We start from the raw sequence: 20,619 nt of genomic DNA, 5'->3' as shown, positions 1-20,619 counted from the left end.
ATCAAATGATCGAGAAGCAAGCTGTGGAACAGGTCTTCGACCTGGATTCTCCAGGTTTTTACAACCATCTGTCCTAGTGCCGAAGCAGTCGGGGGGTGGCGACCCGTCCTCGATGTCAGCAGCCTAAATCTCTTCGTCACAAAGCAAAAATTCAAGAGGGAGACACCTCGATCTGTGCTGGCAGCTTTAAGACTGGGGGATTGGATGGTCTCACTAGACCTCCAGGACGCGTATTTTCACGTCCCCATCCATCCCCAATCAAGGAAATACCTGCGATTTGTCCTGAAGGGAAAGTATTCCAGTTCAGGGCACTCTGCTTCGGTCTGAGCACAGCGCCGATGGTTTTCACCATTCTGATGAAGAACGTGGCGAGACTGCTTCATCTTGCGAAGATAAGGATCTCTCTCTACCTAGACGACTGGCTTATTCGAGCCTCATCGCGAGACCGGTGTCTGGAGGACCTGGACACGACCTTGTCGTTAGCGAAGTCCCTGGGACTTCTGGTAAACCTCGAAAAGTCGCATCTGACGCCTTCTCAATCCTTAGTCTATCTGGGGATTCAGATGGACTCAGTGGCTTTTCGGGCTTTTCCGTCCCAGGGGCGACAACTTCAATGCTTAGAAAAAGTGTCGACCTTTCTGGGGAGATAACATGCTCGGTGAGGGGAATGGATGAGTTCTGCTGGGACCATTTCCTCACTGGAGAAGTTTGTTTCTCTGGAAGGTTTGCACCTCAGACCTCTTCATTCTTCCTAGCCAACAATTTGGAAGCGCAAAAACAAGATCTGGAGGCGATCTTGTGTTTGACGAAAGAGGTGAAAGAACACCTAAATTGGTGGTCAGATCCACGGAAGCTCGCAGAAGGGCTTTCTCTCAAGCTTCGGAACCCCGACCTAGTGTTGTTTTCCGACGCGTCGTCCACGGGTTGGGGAGCAACACCAGGAGGGAGAGAAGTGTCAGGCACCTGGAGAGGGGAACAGGTGTCCTGGCACATCAATCTAAAAGAGCTATCAGCGATTTACCTGGCGCTAAGGTTCTTCCAGGAAGAAATCGCCAACAAAGTCATTCAGATCAACTCGGACAACACCACACCCTGGCATACCTAAGGAATCAAGGGGGAACCCACTCTCCTTTTTCTCTGTTTGCCATTGCGAATGGAACTCCTGTTATGGGCGAAGTCGCAAGACGTCGCTATCCTGACAAGGTTCGTGTCAGGAGTAGAGAACGTTCGAGCGGACCTTCTCAGTCGGCGAGGACAGCTTCTGCCGACGGAGTGGACCCTTCACCAGGAGGTTTGCCAGTCGCTGTGGAACCTGTGGGGTTGTCCTCATGTGGACGTGTTCGCAACTTCCAGGACGAAAAGACTTCCGCTGTATTGCTCTCCAGTTCTGGACCCGGGAGCAGTGGCAGTAGACGCCCTACTTTGGAGTTGGTCGGGTCTAGACCTTTACGCTTTTCCCCCGTTCAAGATCCTCGGAAGTATGAGGAAGTTCGCGGCATCGGAAGGAGCGAGGATGACCCTCATCGCCCCTTCTGGCCAGCAGCCGACTGGTTCACAGAGGTGATGTCCTTCTTGGTAGACTTCCAAGGACTCTGCCCTTAAGGAAAGATCTACTCAGCAGCCCACTTCAAGAGGTACCACAAAAACCTCCCCGCTCTGAGTCTGACTGCGTTCAGACTATCAAGAAGTTGGCCAGAGCAAGGGGTTTTTCAAGACCGGTGGCTACGGCGATTGCCACCGCAAGGAGGCCCTCCTCAATTGCTCTGTACCAATCGAAGTGGGCTGTCTTCAGATGCTGGTTGCCAGGAAGAAGGGCATTTCCTCCACCACAACCTCTGTGAGCCAGATAGCTGATTTCCTTCTTTATCTGAGAGAGGAAGTGAAGTTAGCTGTTCCCACAATTAAAGGCTACAGGAGCGTGCTTTCTGTAGTCTTCGGGCACAGAGGACTCGATTTGACAAATAATAGAGACCTTCATGATCTCATTAGATCTTTCGAGACTACGAAGGTCATTCAACCTAAAGTACCCTCGTGGAATTTAGATGTGGTGCTTAAATTCCTGATGTCAGATCAGTTTGAACCGCTTCATTCAGCTTCACTGAGGAATCTGACGAAGAAAACTATCTTCCTAACCGCTCTGGCGACGGCGAAGAGGGTTAGTGAAATCCAGGTTATCAGCAAGCAGATTGGGTTCTCGGACCATATGCGGTTTTGTTTCTTTAGTCCTGCGTTTTTTTAGCAAAGAACGAGAATCCTTACCAACCTTGGCCGAGGACGTTTGAAATCAAAGGGTTGTCAGAAATAGTGGGAAAATGAACGTGAGAGGGTCCTGTGTCCTGTCAGGGCTCTAAAATTCTATCTGCAGAGAACTTAAGCCTGCAGAGGCTCTTCGGACAATTTGTGGTGCTCAGTGAAAAACCTGATCTTCCTATGTCGAAGAACGCACTGGCGTTCTTCCTAAGAAGTACAATTAAAGAAGCTCATGATAAGTGCAGTGATAGTGATATGAAGCTTCTAAAAGTGAGAGCTCACGAGGTGAGAGCTATCGCTACCTCGGTAGCTTTTCATAAAAATATGGCGCTCAAGGACATTTTGAATGCCACATTTTGGAGAAGCAATTCGGTGTTCACTTCACACTACCTGCGGGAGGTGAAAGTGACATATGAAAATTGCTTCTCCCTCGGACCATACGTTGCTGCAGACCCTTTTTTGGGGGCAGGAGGTAACACTCATCCTATCCTTTAGGGATTAGGGGGGTTTTTAACTTGTGTTTTATGATTGTGGGGTGACCGCCTGGGGCGGATCTCCCTTCCATTAGCTTAGTTTAAGTGGGATACCTTTGGTAAGCTAAGCCAGGTGGTTGTATTTTTACCTCGTTGCCTTCATCGGTATGGTTCATGGTCTAGTCACGTCGTGGTCTCGCCCCTGTTGACAGATCATCTGGAGTGCACCAGCTATATAGGTCTCTACCTTGCTGGCAACTCTAGTAGCACAAGCAGACTTACGTGACAGTTAGCTATGCTAACAGGTAAGGAACCAAGATATCAATTATCTGCATATATGTGTTTCCTAAATCTTCTATTCTGTCTCTCCCACCACCAAAGGTGGGATTCAGCTATATATATATCTGACAGGTAAGTTTCATGAACAAAATGATATTGTAATGATACAATTAAGTTTGTTCATACTTACCTGGCAGATATATATAATTAAGTACCCACCCACCTCCCCTCAGGAGACAGTGGAAGTAAAAATTATGAATAGAAAATGGGAATGGTTCCTGATACCCGCCTCCCAGCGGCGGGAATGGGTATTAACCACCTGACTCCCACTACGTGTGTCGTAAGTTTTAAATTCTGTCGGTCGTCGGAAATTACAGCTATATATATATCTGCCAGGTAAGTATGAACAAACTTAATTGTATCATTACAATATCATTTTTGATGGTAAAATGTTTAAAAAGACTCTGAAATTTTATTAGTAATATAATCTTGAAGTTTAATACAGTAATAAGATAGTAATTTAAGGTATATTTGAAGGTATGTTTGAAGTAGGATGTTACCTATTTAAGGTATACATTTGGTTTTTGAACTTTCAAGATGAGCAATTATGAGCATTTTTAGAGGGGTTCTATCCTTTTGGGCAGTTTGAGCATCTGTAGTTTTCCATTCAGTTTTTTCTCTGTCATTGGTCTGTGAGGACACATTGGAGAGTGTTAACATTATTTTGTTCATGATTAGATTGTTATCTGAATTTGGTTTGGTTTTCTTGTGTTTTATTTTTGTCATTATACAGGATGTGTCATCTAAAGGGGGAAAAGACAAGTCAATAATGTAAGAGGGTGCAATACAGGCAGTCCCAGGTTATTGTCAATCCAGTTTTATGGCACTTGTCTAATGCCGAAAATTACCAATTTTCTGTGCTGGTTTCTGGTTATCGGCACCATAATGTGCCGATTTCCAGTTATTGGCACCGATATGTACTTTAGAAAGGTGCTATTAACTGGTTATTTTAAGTGCCATAAATCGCCGATTTTTTTTATTGACGATTTTTACTTATCATCAGGCCATCAAAATGGAACCCCCACCAATACTGGTTGACTGCTGGTATCTGGCCGTACTCTTCAGTTTATGACGGTCACAACCAATGTGTTAGATGTGGGAACAACGATCACTATGAATAGTGTATTGGTTGGTCAGATGAAATGAAATACCAATGTATATTTATTTAAAGTATAAGTAGATGGGAGAAGCAGATAAGTTTTCTTAAGTGGAGGCAACCTCCCCGACATGTGCTGCTTTACCGGCCCAATTTAGTCATCTTTTTTGTGTTTCTCTCTTGTGGTAGAGGTGTTAGCCATGCCCTGTGATGTCAAGTACAGGTTGGCACTTGGTTCTCATTGCAGAAAGGGTCATGTTCAAGGATTAAAAGAAACAGACTGATGAAATACTAAATAAATGCTAAAAACTATTAAACTTATAAATATCAAGGGAATTCAGTGTCTTTATGTAATGCAGTAACAGTATGAGAGAGAAATATTATGAAGTAAATCTTTTTCAAGTTAAATAGTTGTGCAACAGACACAAACAGTGTAGTGTGCCCAGAACTGTGTTTGTGGCTTGAGCACTTGGAAATTAGGCAGGAGTTAGATACGCTAAGTAAGGATAAGTGCACTCACTCAGTATCAGATTCTGTGTCCCCTTGGAAAGAGGATTTGGTATTCTCTTGGAGGCATTCTCCTTACATCCAATGCTCACGGGACAGCAGGTGCTTGCTATACGTCTAAGGCTTCCCTGCCATTGGATGTGTGCTTGATAGTAGTTGCTCACCTGATTCCGAACACATCACTAGTGCTAGGCTTTCGTCTTGTGCCAGATGCTCGGGCTCTTCTTCTCGGTCCCCCAGGCTATCTGACTATGTTGTTTCATCTTCATTTTTTATTTTTTCCAGTGTGAGGGGTTTTCGTGTAAGTAGTCGCATTTGGGTGTATGAATGCATTTGTTGTCCACATTCTCCTTCCTTTCTCAGGTTTTCTTATCAACTTTAGATGCCTGCCTTGTAGGACAGCGCTTGTTCCTTGCTTCTGTTGGCTGCGCGTAAAATGCAGATGTCTCATTGTAGTTCCCACTCTTCTCAGTTGTCGCGCTTCCAGTCTCGGTCCCCTGCTTTGTCAACTTGGGCTACCCCTGGACCATTTTAGGCTTTTTGTTCAACCGCATTAGGCATTGTAGATGCCGCAGATTGCTTTCCAGTCCCCCAGGCATGATTTGAAGTGTGTATTCTTCTGCCCCTTTTAGGCATTCTTGGTTGCCTTTTCAGCTCCTAGATTTGACATATTAACCTGTTAGTCAAACAGATCCTTCTTCTTTGATTGCTACTGTCTCAGTAGCAGAGCAGACTGGAGTATCATCCCCTCAGCCAAGATTTTGAAGTCGGCTCCTTCTGGAATTTCAGTTTTGCCTCCTGCTACGTCGATGTCAGTGCAGGATGGTGTGAACAGTCAAGAAGGCTTTGTTTCCTGTGCAGATCATTTTTTGTGTCAGGCACCATGGCACAAAGTGGAACCAACCATTCCTCTGGTATGGAACAGGTTTTGTTTTCATTTAAGTCATTTTTAGAGGAGTTGAAACTCCTTTCATCTTGGGGGGCAGGGAGCTCTGCTGCTGCCACCTCTGCTAACCAAAGGATTTCCCTTTGAGCCTGGGGATTACGATATTGACTTTGATGCTGATGAAGAGCAGGTATAGTATCATCAGCTGTTCTGACTGATTAAGGTCTCTGCTAGCAAATTTCCTGATATCTTTGAAAAACCAGTAGTTCAGGATTTGTGAGATCACTTAGGACTGCTAAGCTGGATTCTAAGGCAGATCCCCTTGCCGTCACCAAAACGGGTCAAGTTGGCACCAACAGATGTGAACACAGAGGCTAAGTTGATCTATCAGAAATTTTCTTCTAAAAGTTCTTCCCCTTTTCTTCCCTTCTTGATGAGAAAGTGGAGGGTGATTATGATTTTAGACAGCTACCCTTTACCGGAAATGGCCATCCTTAGATGGAAAAGCAAGAGATGTTGTTTCCACTCTTCCCCAAGAGAAGCAACACTTGGGGAACAATTTGATGATTTTGGGGGAGGGGGGTTGCTTAGATAGAGCAGTTTCAGAATGTGCATGCCTTTACTAATGCAGTTTGTCAAGCGTAGGGAAACAGTTGCGTTTTTTTTTTTACTTTCTCTGTCTCTTCAACCCAGAAGGCTGGTGTTATTGTGCTATCATACCCTTACATTCTTTACTGGACATCTCAGCATTAGTTTACAAACCTAAAACATTTAGGTTTACACAACCATGGCAGCAGCCATTTCTGCTGTTAACACAAAGTTTCAAGGTTCCCCCAGGCAAACAGGTAAAAAATCAGGGCCCTTGAACCAACCCTTTCGGGCTTTCAAGAAGGACAATAAGTGTCCTAGGAAAAATCCAGCCTCTGATAAGTGGTGATGCATCAAGCTCTCAGTCCCTAGTAGGGGGGAAGTTGATCCTCATTTATTCAGTTTGGGAGGATCTGGAGACAGATCTCTGGGTGGTGGAGGTACCAAAGGAGGGATACAGCATCCCATTTCTTTCCCAGCCTCCTCTAGGAAGTTCATTACGTATGGTAAAAAGATTGAAATAATGGTTGTACATTACATTAAAGTTCTGTGTAGGTATGTACTTTATAGTATAGCAAAGGTTTGATATTATGCCCCATCCAATATGTTGGCCACTTTCAAAGGTTCGACTTACATTTATTTTGACTTAAAACCAGTTGGTCAGAACCAAGCTTGGTCATAAGTAGGATGGTACTTGTATAGGGTTTGTTACTCTGATAGAAGGCTTTCCACACCTGAACACTGTCCCAGATATTTCATCTAACATGGATATTAAGGAGGACATCTGCTTCTTCCAAATTGATACATAATCCTAATACACCAAATAAACCCCTGGGCTGGAATTTAGATGTGCGCTTAAGTAATGATTCATGCCCCCATTGGCAACCTGGGGCACAACCTCCCTTAAAGATTTGACAGTAAAGACTGTTTTTGTTAGCCTTGGCCTTGGGAAAAGGTGTATTGAGCTTCAGGGGTTCTCATGCTGTGTAGGCTTTACTACCAAAGGAGTAGTAATAGTCCTTTTTTTTTTCTAACCCTTTTCTGGGCCAAGAATGACTCTCATCTTCTTCCATGTTCTTTCGTGATCAGTCTGTCCTCTTTGATAACAGATGGGGAAGAAACTTCCTTATGTGCAGTCACAGTACTCTCTATATAGGCAGTCCCCAGCTTACGACGGGTTCAGCTTATGACGGGTTTGGCTTACGACATTCCGAGGTTACAACGCTTTTCAATTATATTTATCAGAAATTATTTCCAGGTTTACGACGCATGTTCCAGGGTTACAACGCTTACAGTGCTGATATGGCAGAAGAAATATGACTCCTAAAATGCAAAATAATCAATATTTGAAGTTTTTTTTATGAAAAATGCAATTAGAATGCAGTTTACATAGTTTTTAATGCACCCAAAAGCATCTTAGGATTTTTTTTACGATGTTCCGGCTTACAATGATTTTCGGCTTGCAACGCGTCTCAAGAATGGAACCCCTGTGGTACCCGGGGACTGCCTGTAAATGTATTTACAAAGGACTAGGGAAATTAGATGAAATGTCATCAACCTTATTTGCAGCCCTAGCAAACCTGACTTACACTTGTCAAAAAATGGCATGTCTTGTCTGTTCAATGATCTGATGAGAGATTCACACGCAAATCTAAACTACTTTTTTACCTCTGCTTAAGTTCACAATGTGCGATTGGTAGAGACCACTTCCAGTTTCCTCAAGAATCTTTCTCTGGAGAAAGTTGTCAATGCAGTGCAGTGGAGTGTGACTGTATTTGCCTCGCATTGTCTGCAAGATGTAAACATTCAACATGAATTTTGCAGAGCTCTTTCACCCACTCAATTACAGCAGGGAAACTCATATCTTGAACACTTAAGGTAGCTATACTTGAACCTTTCCTATTTATTTAAAATATTGATAAGTTTTGGGGAGTATGAAGGTACGTATACTGTATTAGGTAAGGGCCTTTGTGTCCCACTTGCATCGTAGTGTGAGTGATATCGCTAGCAAGGAACCTCCTGCATTGTTCAGAGGTCTTGCTATCTAATGAGTTAGTCCTTGCTTGGCAGCAGTACTAGCAGATGGCTGCTAATCATTAGGTAAGTACATTGGAACCTCAGTTTTCGTACATAATTCGTTCCAGAACGTCCCACGAATTTAGAAACGTAAAAAATCTGAAACATTTCCCATAAGGAATAATGTAAATATAATTAATGCATTCCAGACACCCAAAAATATTAACAAAAATACATTTTTGTACATGAACTTTCCTGTCAGATATATACTTAGCTTTATGTCTCTTGACGTCACGACAGAATTCAAAACTCGCGGCACACGCGACATGTAGGTCAGGTGATCTACCTTACCCGCCGCTGGGTGGCGGCTGTAAGAACCAATCTCCCTTTCCAGCCAGAATTTTTCTGTCGCCGGTGACGACTACACCTGTGGTTGTTACCTCCTGACAGCTTTATTCGATTCTCGTTGCCGTGGATTTATTTGGACTGACTTCGGTGAAGTACCTATCTTGTTGGCTTGGCATACGCACTTGTGGATTGTTTTTTGGATATTGATTTGGATTTTTCTTTGATTCAAGATGTCTGATGTAGAGGTTAAGAAATCTCTATGTTTAGGGTGTGCTCTATGGATGAATGCAAGGTGAGGCTACCGAAAGCTACGGTAGATCCTCACACAGTTTGCTTTAAATGTAGAGGGAAAGAATGTTCTTTTATTAACCCGTGTAATGAGTGTGAGAAGTTGGATGAGGGGGTGAATGGAAGGCTCTTTCTTCCTACTTGAGGAAGTTGGAGAAAGAACAGGGTGAGAAAAAGCTTCGTCTAGAAGTTCTAGTAAGTCTCGATTAGCGAGGTAGAAGTAGACAATCCTGTTGTAGCATTAGAACCTTCTCCAGTTTCAGCTCCTGCGCCCTGCATCGAACCTATAGATACGATACGGAAGTGGCAGCCATGAGAGCCACGATCCTTAGCATGGAAAAGAAGATTCGTTCGTTGCAAGGTAAGAGTAGTGAAGGTGAATTGTGCAGTGACCCCAGTGCAGTGGAGGGTGCGTCTGATCGGCTCCTTAATGCTTCCAGGCCTAGACCTCTTCCAGACTCCCCAGTCCCAGTGGAGGAGGAAAGTCAACAGCCGCAGGAAGGTTAGGGAGAACTCCCACCGATCAGGCGTCCCCTCGGTAGATCCTGATGTTCGTACCCAAGGCTGCCCTTGTCTTCGCGCGGAAGAAGGAGGTATTGCGCCAATGCTTCTCTTCTTCTTCCTCACCTTCGCCTAGAAGAGGATGGAGCGCCTCGGATTCTTCGCGACCGCTGAAGAGAGCCTGGAAGGCTCCTTGCGCCTTTCCTTCCAGCCCGGAAGTTTTTCCAGAAGAGCCGGAAGTGGATATCAAGAAACCCAGGCGGGAGCAGGAGTTCTCGCCTCATAGTAGGCTTCGAGCCTCTTCACCTGTGGAGGATTTTGCAAGATCTCCAGCTCGGATTCTTGCGGGGCTGCAAGCTCAGATTTCGGCGCTGGCGGGCTCCTTGGCTGGAGGAACGCGTCGTAAGAAAGACGTCTCTCTCCCCGTCAAGAAGTCTAGGATTCCTTCGCCTGTGTTACCTTCTCAGTCAGAGTCGGCTCTCTCTCCTGTATCAGCTTGTCATCTTCCAGGCTACAATCGCCCAAGAAGCTTTCTCCTGGTGATTTCATTTCTCCAGTAGAAAGGGATCTAGCGCCTAGTAGGCGCTCGTCTAAAGACAGCGTACAGCTTCGTCTTCTCGCTCCTTTCCGAAGATCCTTCAATCTCCGGATAAGAGAGCCTCCTCTTTCATGGATTCGTCAAGAGACAGGATCTCTCCTTTTGTTAGGCGCCTTGATCCTGGTAGGCGCTACTCCCCAAGTAGACGCTCTCGCCCGCCTCCCAAGCGCGGTGCGGAAGATAGGCGCTTTTCTCCTGATAGGCACGGCTCTCCTATTAGCCGCTCTGTTCGGGACAGGCGTGTAGAGTCTGAAAGATATGTCTCTTCTGGGAGACTACCTTTTGCAGAGACCCACGAGTCTAGATCTAAGTTTGTGGAGCATGGTAAGACGCCGGTTCTCTAGTAGGCGATCTTCTCCAGGGCTTCGCTCTGTGTAAGTAGGCGCCAAGAGCCTAGTAGGCTTTCGCCTCATTGTAGGCGCAGTTCACCTGACAGCCGTCTCCTTGGACGGAGGCGCATGGATCCTGTTAAGCGCCTTGAACATAGTAGGCTCTCCTCTCCTAGCAGGCGCTCCCCTTTGGACTCCCGGGATTCTAGGAGTAGTCTTAAGGATCAAAGAGGACGCACTCATCAGAGTAGGAAGGACTCATTCGAGAGGAGCTCTCCAGAAGCTTTGGCTTCCCCTGATAGGCGCCAGACTGCTGCCAGACACTCCCTAGACAGACGCACTTCTTTAGAGAAGTCCAACTGCTCTCGTAAAGAAGCAGAGGGTTCTTCAGTGGATTGAAGTGGAACCTTCAGAAGAGGATTTAGTGAAGGACTCTTCAGTTTCGTCCTATAAGATCCTTACAGATCTCCTTCTTCAGGAGTTTGGAGACTCCCTTACTCCGTCGCTCCTCCGTCTCCTCTCTCTTTATTCTCGACTTCTAAGAAGACGAAAGTTTTCCTCTTGTGTGAGGATGAAGCCAACCATCTCAATGAAGAAGGCTTTGAGAGTTTTGGTATTGGCTGCTTTCTAAGGAGGGAGAAAGGGAAGACTGTGTTTTCTTTCCCACCTTCCAAGCTTACGGGCAGACTAGGTTTTTGGTACGAGTCTGGAGAACCCCTAGGCCTGGGTCTTCCGTCATCTGCAGACGCGGACTTCTCTTCACTGGTGGATGCAGCACGACGCTCGGCTCTTTTGTCTGCTAAGACTACCTGGGCTATGAACGAGCTTGACCACCTGTTGAAGGGAATGTTCAGAGTCTTGGAAGTCTTCAACTTCCTTGACTGGTCTTTGGGGGTCTTGGCTAAAAAGACTCAGAACCCGGATTCTATTTCTTTTCGCCAGAAGATCTCAACAGTGTTCTAACGTGCATTGATAAGGCAGTAGAGATGGATCGAGCGAAGTAGCCTCCCTGTTTGGAGCAGGGGTCCTTATGAAGAGATCAGTCTTCTGCTCTTTTCTGACAAAGTCCGTCTCGCATGCCCAAAGAGCCTCGCTTCTGTATTCGCAGCTCTCGCCTCTTCTCTTCCCGAAGAAGATAATCCAGGACATCTCAGGATCTATCTCTGCAAAGGCGACTCAGGACATGCTCGCTCAGTCGGCACGGAAGCCTAGGACCTCCTTCCAGACGAAGACGAAGAAGGAGACTCCAGCTAGACAGGAGCCCTTTCGAGGGGGCCCTCCTTCTAGAGCCTCTACCTCTAGAGGTAATAGACCATTCAAGAGAGGTAGATCCTTCTCACGCTCTTCCAGAGCTAAGAAGTAGGGAAGTAGTCCTCCAGACATCAGTAGGGGCGGCCGGCTTCTAAGATTCTCGGAAGCCTGGGCAAAGAGAGGAGCGGACAACTGGTCCCTCTCGATTATCCGGAAAGGATACCTGATTCCCTTTACGGAAACGACCACCGTTGACGACGACTCCGAGGGAGTTGGTGGCCAGGTACAGGGATCCCATCATGAGCCTCGCTTTAACACAGGCAGTGGAACAAATGTTCGAGAAAGAGGCTATAGAGCTAGTGAACGACCCATGCTCAGCGGGCTTTTACAACCGCCTTTTTCTAGTTCCAAAAGCCTCAGGAGGATGGAGACCGGTTCTGGATGTAAGCGCCCTGAATTTCTTTGTAGAAAAGAGGAAGTTCGCCATGGAGACGACATCCTCAGTGTTGGCGGCTTCGTCCAGGGGATTGGATGGTGTCCCTAGATCTTCAGGACGCTTACTTCATGTGCCTATCCATCCTTCTTCAAGGAAATACCTCAGGTTCATGATGGGAGGAAGGATATTCCAGTTCAGGGCCTTGTGTTTCGGCCTTTCAACAGCCCCTCAGGTCTTCACAGGCCTAATGAAAAATGTAGCAAGATGGCTACACTTGGAGGAAGTCAGGGTGTCCCTTTACTTGGACGACTGGCTAATCAGAGACAAGTCACAGAAAAGATGTTTGGAGGACCTACAAAAGACCCTTTTCATGGCAAGTTCTCTGGGACTTTTGGTGAACTTTCAAAAGTCTCAGTTGATCCCCAGTCAAGATCGTATCTATCTGGGGATTCGGATGGCTTCTCTGGATTTTCGGGCTTTTCCGTCTTCAGAAAGGATAGCCGAGGGTCAGAGAAAGTCAAAGCCTTCCTAGAGAAAGACGTATGCACACGAGGGAGTGGATGAGTTTGTTGGGGACACTCTCCTCGTTGGAGCAATTCCTTTCTCTAGGAAGGTTGCCACCTCAGACCTCTCCAGTTCTTTCTACATCGAAACGGAGGTGTCGTTCGCAAACCTAGAGTTCTCCTTCGAGATCTCAAGAGAAATCAAGAAGGACCTCTCTTGGTGGGCCAAAACCCCTTCTCAGGTTTGCAGAAGGGATGTCCCTTCACATTCCGCACCCCAACCAAGTGTTGTATTCCGACGCGTCGGAAACAGGTTGGGGAGCAACGCTCGGCTCAAGAGAAGTGTCAGGCACCTGAAGAAAGAACAGGTGACCTGGCACATCAACAAGAAGGAGCTGATGGCTGTTTGGCTAGCTTTGAAAGCTTTCGAGCCCCACATCCTAGCTTCAGCAGTGCAGATCAACTCGGACAACACCACGGCCCTGGCATACATCAGGAAGCAGGGGGGGACTCACTCTTTCTCCCTGTACGAGACAGCAAAAGAACTTCTGCTGTGGGCAGAGGAAAGGAAGATTTGTCTCCTTACTAGGTTCGTACAGGGAGAAAAAGAACGTCAGAGCAGACCTCCTAAGCAGGAAAGATCAAGTCCTGCCTGCAGAGTGGACTCTTCACGAGGATGTTTGCCAGGACCTGTGGAAGCTTTGGGGCAGGCCTCATATAGACCTCTTCGCCACAGCCAAGAATGCGAGGATAGCCAACTGCTGCTCTCCGATACGGACCCGAGGGCAGTGTCGATAGACGCTTTTCTCCTAGATTGGAAAGGTCTAGACATGTATGCTTTTCCTCCATTCAGATACTGGGAGAGACTCTCAAGAATTTGCAGAATCGGAGGCAGCAAGGATGACGCTGGTAGCCCCGTTCTGGCCCGCACAAGTATGGTTCACAGAGTACTGGAATGGTTAGTAGATCTTCCGAGAACATTACCACAGAGGATCGATCTGCTCAGACAACCCCACTTCGACAGGTATCACAAAAAACCTCCCCGCTACAGATCTGACTGGCTTCAGACTGTCAAAAGTTTGGTCAGAACGAGAGGGTTTTCTGCAAGAGTTGCAACGGCTATCGCAGCAGCAAGAAGCCTTCTACCCTTAGAGTCTACCAATCGAAGTGGGACGTCTTTCGGCGATGGTGTAGGAACCATCACTTTTCCTCTTCCAGTACCTCTGTAACCCAAATAGCAGACTTCTTACTTTTCCTTAGGGAGAAAAGTGGACTGGCGGTATCAACCATTAAAGGTTATCGTAGCATGCTGTCTGCAGTGTTTAGGCACAGAAACTTAAACATTTCAGAAGACAAGGACCTTCATGATCTAATAAGATCTTTTGAAACATCCAAGAAGGTTTCTCCAGGGATTCCGAGTTGGAATCTGGATGTAGTGCTACGTTTCCTGAGGTCCCCTAAGTTCGAACCGCCTCAGTCTGCTCATTTAGAGACCTCACGAGGAAGACACTTTTTCTCATGGCATTGGCTTCCGCAAAGAGGGTTAGTGAACTCCATGCATTAGAAGGAAATGTGGGATTCAGAGGAGATGCAGCTATCTGTTCATTCCTACCTTCGTTCTTGGCTAAGAACGAGAACCCCTCAAATCCTTGGCCTAGGAGCTTTGCAGTCCAAGGCTTGTCTGCATTAGTAGGCGAGGAAGCAGAGAGGTCACTTTGCCCAGTACGAAGTTTAAAGTTTTATCTACAGAGAAAGAAAAAACTTAAGGGCAATGATGTCAACCTTTGGTGCTCTGTAAGAGATCCAAGGAGGACTCTTTCGAAGAATGCGCTTTCTTTCTTTATCAGAAGCCTGGTGAAAGAATGAAGAAGCACATGCGATATGTTATGAAAGTCAATTCAAAGTTCTTAAGGTCAAAGCTCTGAGGTTAAGAGCTATTGCCACGTCATTGACTTTCACAAAAACATATCACTGAGTAATATATGAAGGCAACATTCTGGCGTTGCAACTCAGTCTTCGCAAACCACTATCTGAGAGACGTCAAAATTACGTATGAAAAGTGCTTCGCGTTAGGCCCGTACGTATCGGCGGATTCGGTGCTGGGGCAGGGAGCTGAGACATATCCTTTGTAGTATATATTTTCCCCCTTGTTAGGTTGTAAGTTTTTGGTTGTTTGAAAGAACATGCGGGTAGGCATGTCTTTCATTTCGTAGGTCTAACAATGATTAGATTGGTTAGGTGATTGGTTTATGTTTGAGCTCCTTGCAATGATAGTGGTTAGGTTCTGTCATATAAGTGGGCGAATCCCCGTTGACAGATCCTGCTCGGATTCTATCAAGTAAGCGGATAACCAAATCCCTTTGATAGACCCAAAGAGTCTGTCAGCTGTAGGTCACGCCCTCGCTGAAGCTCTTCAGGCAACGCAGACTCATAGACAGTAACTACGAAGTCTTCTGCCTAAACAGGTAAGAAACCAAGGTTGTATTTTTACATCCTACAACTAGTGTTGTTTTCCCCTTTTTTCCATATTTATATTGCTGTCTCTTTCCCTCCACCAAGGGTGTCAATCAGCTAAGTATATATCTGACAGGAAAGTTCATGTACAAAAATGTTATTGTTAGTATACAATAAGGTTTTGTACATACTTACCTGGCAGAATATACGATTGATGGCCCGCCCAGCCTCCCCTCAGGAGACAGGTGGAAGGAAAAAATTAAAATTTCTGGCTGGAAAGGGAGATTGGTTCTTACAGCTGCCACCCAGCGGCGGGTAAGGTAGATCACCTGACCTACCTGTCGCGTGTGCCGCGAGTTTTGAATTCTGTCGTGACGTCAGAGACGTAAAGCTAAGTATATATCTGCCAGGTAAGTATGTACAAAACCTTATTGTATACTAACAATAACATTTTATAGGGAATAAACACAGTTTTACATACAGAAAACTATGAGAAATAAATGTAAATGACTAATTACATGAATAAATGAACTTTTAACATCTCTTACTTTTATGGAAGACACTTGTTAGCATTTAACATCATTTACTTTTATGGAAGACACTTGTTAGCATATGGAAGACATAGAGGAGGGGAGAGGTTATTTTTTGGAAGGGGAATCTCCCTCCTGAAGGACTTCATATATCAAGGACATATTTGGGGTTACTTCTTTGTTTGTTTTTACTGGCAACTATCTGAGGTTATTTCCCCTCTTTTACTGGACACTAGGACCAGCTTGAGAGTCACTGGACCCCTGTCGCACAACAAAACTGTCCAGAGACATTTGCCTAAAGTCAAACAGGGCATTGTCATTAAAGGTGTTGGAGACACAGATTACATCTTTGTTGGGATGATAATTCTCCACAAAATTTTTTACATCACTCCACTTTGCAAACATGTCCTTAATCACAGAATTAGGCACATTATGTATGCCCATTCACTTTCTGAATTTTTCAAACCAGCCTCTGCTGGCCTTAAATTCACTAACAGCAGTGCCTGTTGTAGGCATTTTCTCACCAATGGAATGCAACACCCTCTAACACTTTCCTATAAGTTCTTTCTTTAATTCTATAATGTTTCTCGTCTTTTTTACAGAAGGGCTAACACTTGGAACTTTCTTTGGCCCCGTGATGGCTTATTTAGCAGTTGTGCTCGAATAAAAAAGCACAAAAGCAACGAACACAAAAGTAGAATGGGTCACGAGAGAACACGAGATGCTTTGTTTGGCAGCTTGGTCTGGGGCCTAGTCACGCAGTGGGCCCTGGATGGAGCATTTCCAAGTGTACTAACTCTGAGGATATGTACGAAACCTGAGAAAATTTCGTTGGAAAAGGTCTATGAAAACCTTAACATATGAAAACCAGGGTGTATGAAAACCGAGGTTCCACTGTAGTGTAGTGTCTTATTCCAGGTGGAATTTTATACTTTTCTTGGGGTTATTAAATCTTTCCTGATGCATTTACCACCTCTTTTGCTCAATGCTGGAATCTATCATAATAGAGAGGTGAGATTCATTTAAAAAATATAAAGTTTTGTAATAAGACATTTTTTAAATATACCTCTTATTATGTATTGCCCCCTATCTCCCCACTCATGTGGACAAAAGAGAAAAACAAATAAAATCTATAGATGCTCAAACCACCAAAAAGGGGTGGGTCAATAGATGGTTCAAACCAAACCACTATCCCATTACTTTTTAAATTTTCACACTATCATCCTCCTGCTGGAGGCAGGAAATAGTACAGCTATCATAATAGAGGGGTAAATATTAAAAAAATTTTATTTTAAAATTTTTTTATTTTTCTAGGTATGCAAACCCGAGTTTTATCATAATCTCACCCCAAACACCCTATCTAGTCCCTGATGCCAAAGGAATAAGCGCTTAATGACAATAGGTGATTGGGGGTTTCCCCTCCCAATCACCCACCTACTTGTAGTCAAACACCTTGTTATTAAGTTTTAGTGACCATTCCCAGTTCCTCTAAGAAATTCAGCTAAATAAAAGGCTAAGGTTTGTATACATAGTAAAAATACAAATTATTTTAATTTACTTTTAAAATGTGGTACAGTATACAGTTAACCCCCAGATTCTTGGATGTGTACCACGCCCCCTGCAAATAGGTAAATAAAATCTGCGAATACTTAAAACCCCACAAAAATGCATAGAACTGCCAATTTTGATTGATCAAACAAAAAAAAAACAAAAAACTCGAAAAAATGCTTATACATGAGTCTTTCAATTGTTTTTTATCACAAGAAGTGCATTTAGTCATAAAAATTATATGAAAATACAGTAATAGTGAATATTTATCTGAAAAATTCTGCAGATAGGCAAATATTCCACAAATAATGTGTGTGTATGTTCCATAGAGAAATCCACGGATCGCTAAGTCCAGAAAATGCAAGCCATAGAATCCCAGGGGTTTACTGTGATGTATTTTAAAATTATGTATTGAGATTTTCCATGTCTTAAATCCTGAATAGGATGTTGGAAGTGCATTTTGTTTTTATTTTATTTTTTGTTCAACCTTCCTTTCCAGCCAATCTCTCTGGTTAGCAATGTCATTGAAGTGACAAAGTCAGGGAAAATTCCATCAGGTCAAACTGAGATTCCATTTGAGATCCCTCTGAAGGCACGTGGCTCAAAAACTCTATATGAAACATACCATGGAGTTTATGTAACAGTTCAGTACTCACTTCGATGTGATATCAAACGAAGTTTACTTGCCAAGGATGTTACAAAAGCTCTAGAATTTATTGTGGAACATAAGGTAAGTAAATTTTTAGGCTTTATACTATAACTAATGGAAATATCAATAAATACATATAGACCAAAAAGTTAATACATGTTCTTAATCCTTACTGTGCTGGCTTGAGTTTTTTTTTGAAGATTGTTTTAGATCTTTTTAGTTTAACATATATTGCAGATCTTATTTAAACATATATTGCAAGTCTTAAAACATTTAACAGATTCTGACAACTCCTTTTGAAAATTTGTTTCCATTGATTTTGGAGAGTAATTCTGTAGGTAAAAGACACCGCAATCTGTTGATTGTATGTATGATAAGTTCTTTTAATGGAAAAATGTAGGAATCCAATAATGCAGGTTTTAAATTAATCTTTCAATTTGTAAATTAAACAAATTTCAAATGGTCATTGAGCTTCCTGATGTTCGTTGTTAGTAGTATACTTAATTGAATTAGACAGAGTACAAGAATGTGTATAGTATGTATTAATATTAAAAGAATAAGGCTGGTCATTCCTGAAAAGGTATTCATTTCAAATTAAATATCTTTATCAAGGCTTTTTTTATTCCTGTAGCCTAAGCCTTCAGGATCTCTGACAGGTAAACCAGTTACTTTTGAAATTAGACCAGAGACTTTGCAGAATGTTCGAGACCGTGCTCGAATTCCTCACTTCATTGTAAGGGGTCGTCTGGATTCTGATATTTTCTGTCTCTCTAAGCCATTAACTGGAGAAGTAAGTACATATTAATTTAAATTTGTATGTTCCTATCATGTTTGGTTTCTCCATATGATACATTATGCTATTTTCTTATACTATTTTCTTATACTATTGTGAATTTGGAATACAATATGTACTGTATACATAAGTGTTGTGTTCAGTTATGAACATTGTCATCTTTCCCATTTATAGCATTAGACACAGTGTGTTCACTCCTATCTCCTCTCTTGCATAATTTTCCACCCTGAATTCCCATGTATGTATGCCTCTTTCTCTGTCTACTGTACAGTGAAGTATATCTTAGTCAGGTATAACAATTATAAATTCTCCTTATTCAGTGGTGAAAGATTCTGTTTCTCTACTTTTTACAGAACTTTTATCTTTAAAGTACAGTACAATATTTTCTTCTGATCTTACAGCTTACTGTATGTGAGTGTGAAAGAGGAATAAGCAGTATAGAACTCCAACTTGTACGTGTTGAAACTTGTGGGTCGGCCGAAATGAACTCAAGGGAAGGTAAATAAAGTAGTACAGATTTTTTACATATAAACCCATTACTTTATTATAGCCTGGTCTCCTGTAGCAGCAGTCTCTCAACACTTCAGAAAAAGAATCCCACTTTGCTCCTCTTGAGGGTGCATCCAGATCCCATAGAATCCTTGTCAGTAGAGCTGAGTATAATGGTAATTTGAACCACCTGCAATCAGGTGAAGTAGGTAGGAAGGTAACTTTCCATAAAGTCATGGGTTTGTATATGAAAATATTAATTTAATTTTGGAGAAATTATTTGCATAATTATAAAACAATCACAGTTGGCCCATGAAGTTGACATGGAATTTGAGTGCCAGCCTCTCACAAAACAGGAGAGCTGGAAATAGCTTTATCCCTCAACCCTTGAGTCCTAGTACATACAGTTTGTTGGCCATGAACCTTATTGATATTTGAAATGGACGGTTGATTATTTACAATTATTTTTAATACACCTAATGTAAGATACACTTGCATTTAGTGTGGGAACTCCAGATTTCCATCTTTCCCTCACTTTCCCTTTGTAGCAACACGACCCTTGACTCATTGAGACTACAAGTATACATCAAATGAGATGTCCCCCACCCAGCTAGACTTCCACCAAACTCTGTGATATTAATTGAAAACTACTTTTCAAATTAGTTTGCATTTTCCTAATCTAGGGTGGGTGGGAGTTAGCGAAGCATACAAGTAGTACCTACATCTTTTATTTATTGTGCAACAAATCAAGAATTACACTGGTAGATTAAAATGTTTCCAGTTATTTTTGTCTGGCAGAGAAGCAGAAATGCATTGCATTTGTGCTAAGGTTAGTGTTTGCAAGTTTTTAAGCTGAATAAAAACAAAATAAGCTGTAATAATTTCTGTTAACTTATTGGATTTCATTACTTATCAGATATGCCCGAGTCTGGAAAAACAAAAATTGTATTTCATATTTAATGAAATAATCCGGTAAGTGTGCTAGGCATAACAGATGCTGAAACAAATGAAACCAATATTTTCTTATTTAAACTTGTAAGGTGGTTTTACTATTTGCTGGGTAATTGACCCATCTTGCTCCACTCTGTATCTGTCTCCCACTTGAACATTTATGTCTAGCATAATTTGTTGCTGGTCAATTGCAGCTGTGTTTTTGATGTGATACATTTTACCTTTTATATTAATAAATCGGTACATAATCAAAATATTGCCAAGCTTATTTTTAATATGTTCATGTACATATATGAAGGTTAGCTCTTTCATTCATAGGCCTTATAAATGTATTCTTGATTTTTTACAAGAGTGGTAAGGGAAATTTCCTGATTACACATACTATAACATTTTTGTTACTTTCCTGAAGAATGATTTTTCAGCTTACATTGCTCTACTACAGTTCTCAATTAATGAATATATGTTGCCAAGTATCTGGTTACTACACTTAACCATTCATTAATTGTTACCTCACAACAGCCAGACACCTGAACCTTCATCACAGGTACTAAACGACTGAATACTCTAAAGGCAACAGTGCTCCCTTAAACAACTTACCAGTATTGCAGAAAATCAGATTAAGTTCATTAAAACAGGTGTGAGGTAATCTTATGTGTAATTAAGTTAATTAAAGGGCATCACTCCATCAACAACTTTAAAAGTCTAAGTATTTCCCTGATTTCAGAAGTCTAAGTACTTCCCTGGTTCTAACTCACTTCAAGTAATTGAAGGAAAACAGCTCAATTACCATTCTATG

General features: G+C 43.0%; 1 protein-coding gene across 1 annotated transcript in view; it reads left to right on the top strand.

Moving 5' to 3' along the window:
• The window catches only part of LOC135215480 (vacuolar protein sorting-associated protein 26C-like), a 64,170-nt gene extending 45,266 nt beyond the window's left edge, over positions 1–18,904 (top strand). The window contains exons 4-5 of the mRNA XM_064250240.1: positions 18,221–18,380; positions 18,785–18,904. Coding sequence (XP_064106310.1) covers positions 18,221–18,380; positions 18,785–18,889 — 265 coding nt within the window. The 3' untranslated portion in view covers positions 18,890–18,904. The remainder of the gene's footprint in view (positions 1–18,220; positions 18,381–18,784) is intronic.
• The last annotated feature ends 1,715 nt before the right edge of the window (positions 18,905–20,619 follow it).

This window comes from Macrobrachium nipponense, chromosome 19 (genome assembly GCF_015104395.2).
Source record: "Macrobrachium nipponense isolate FS-2020 chromosome 19, ASM1510439v2, whole genome shotgun sequence".
Taxonomy (NCBI): domain Eukaryota; kingdom Metazoa; phylum Arthropoda; class Malacostraca; order Decapoda; family Palaemonidae; genus Macrobrachium; species Macrobrachium nipponense.
This window is presented reverse-complemented; position numbering and strand designations above follow the sequence as displayed.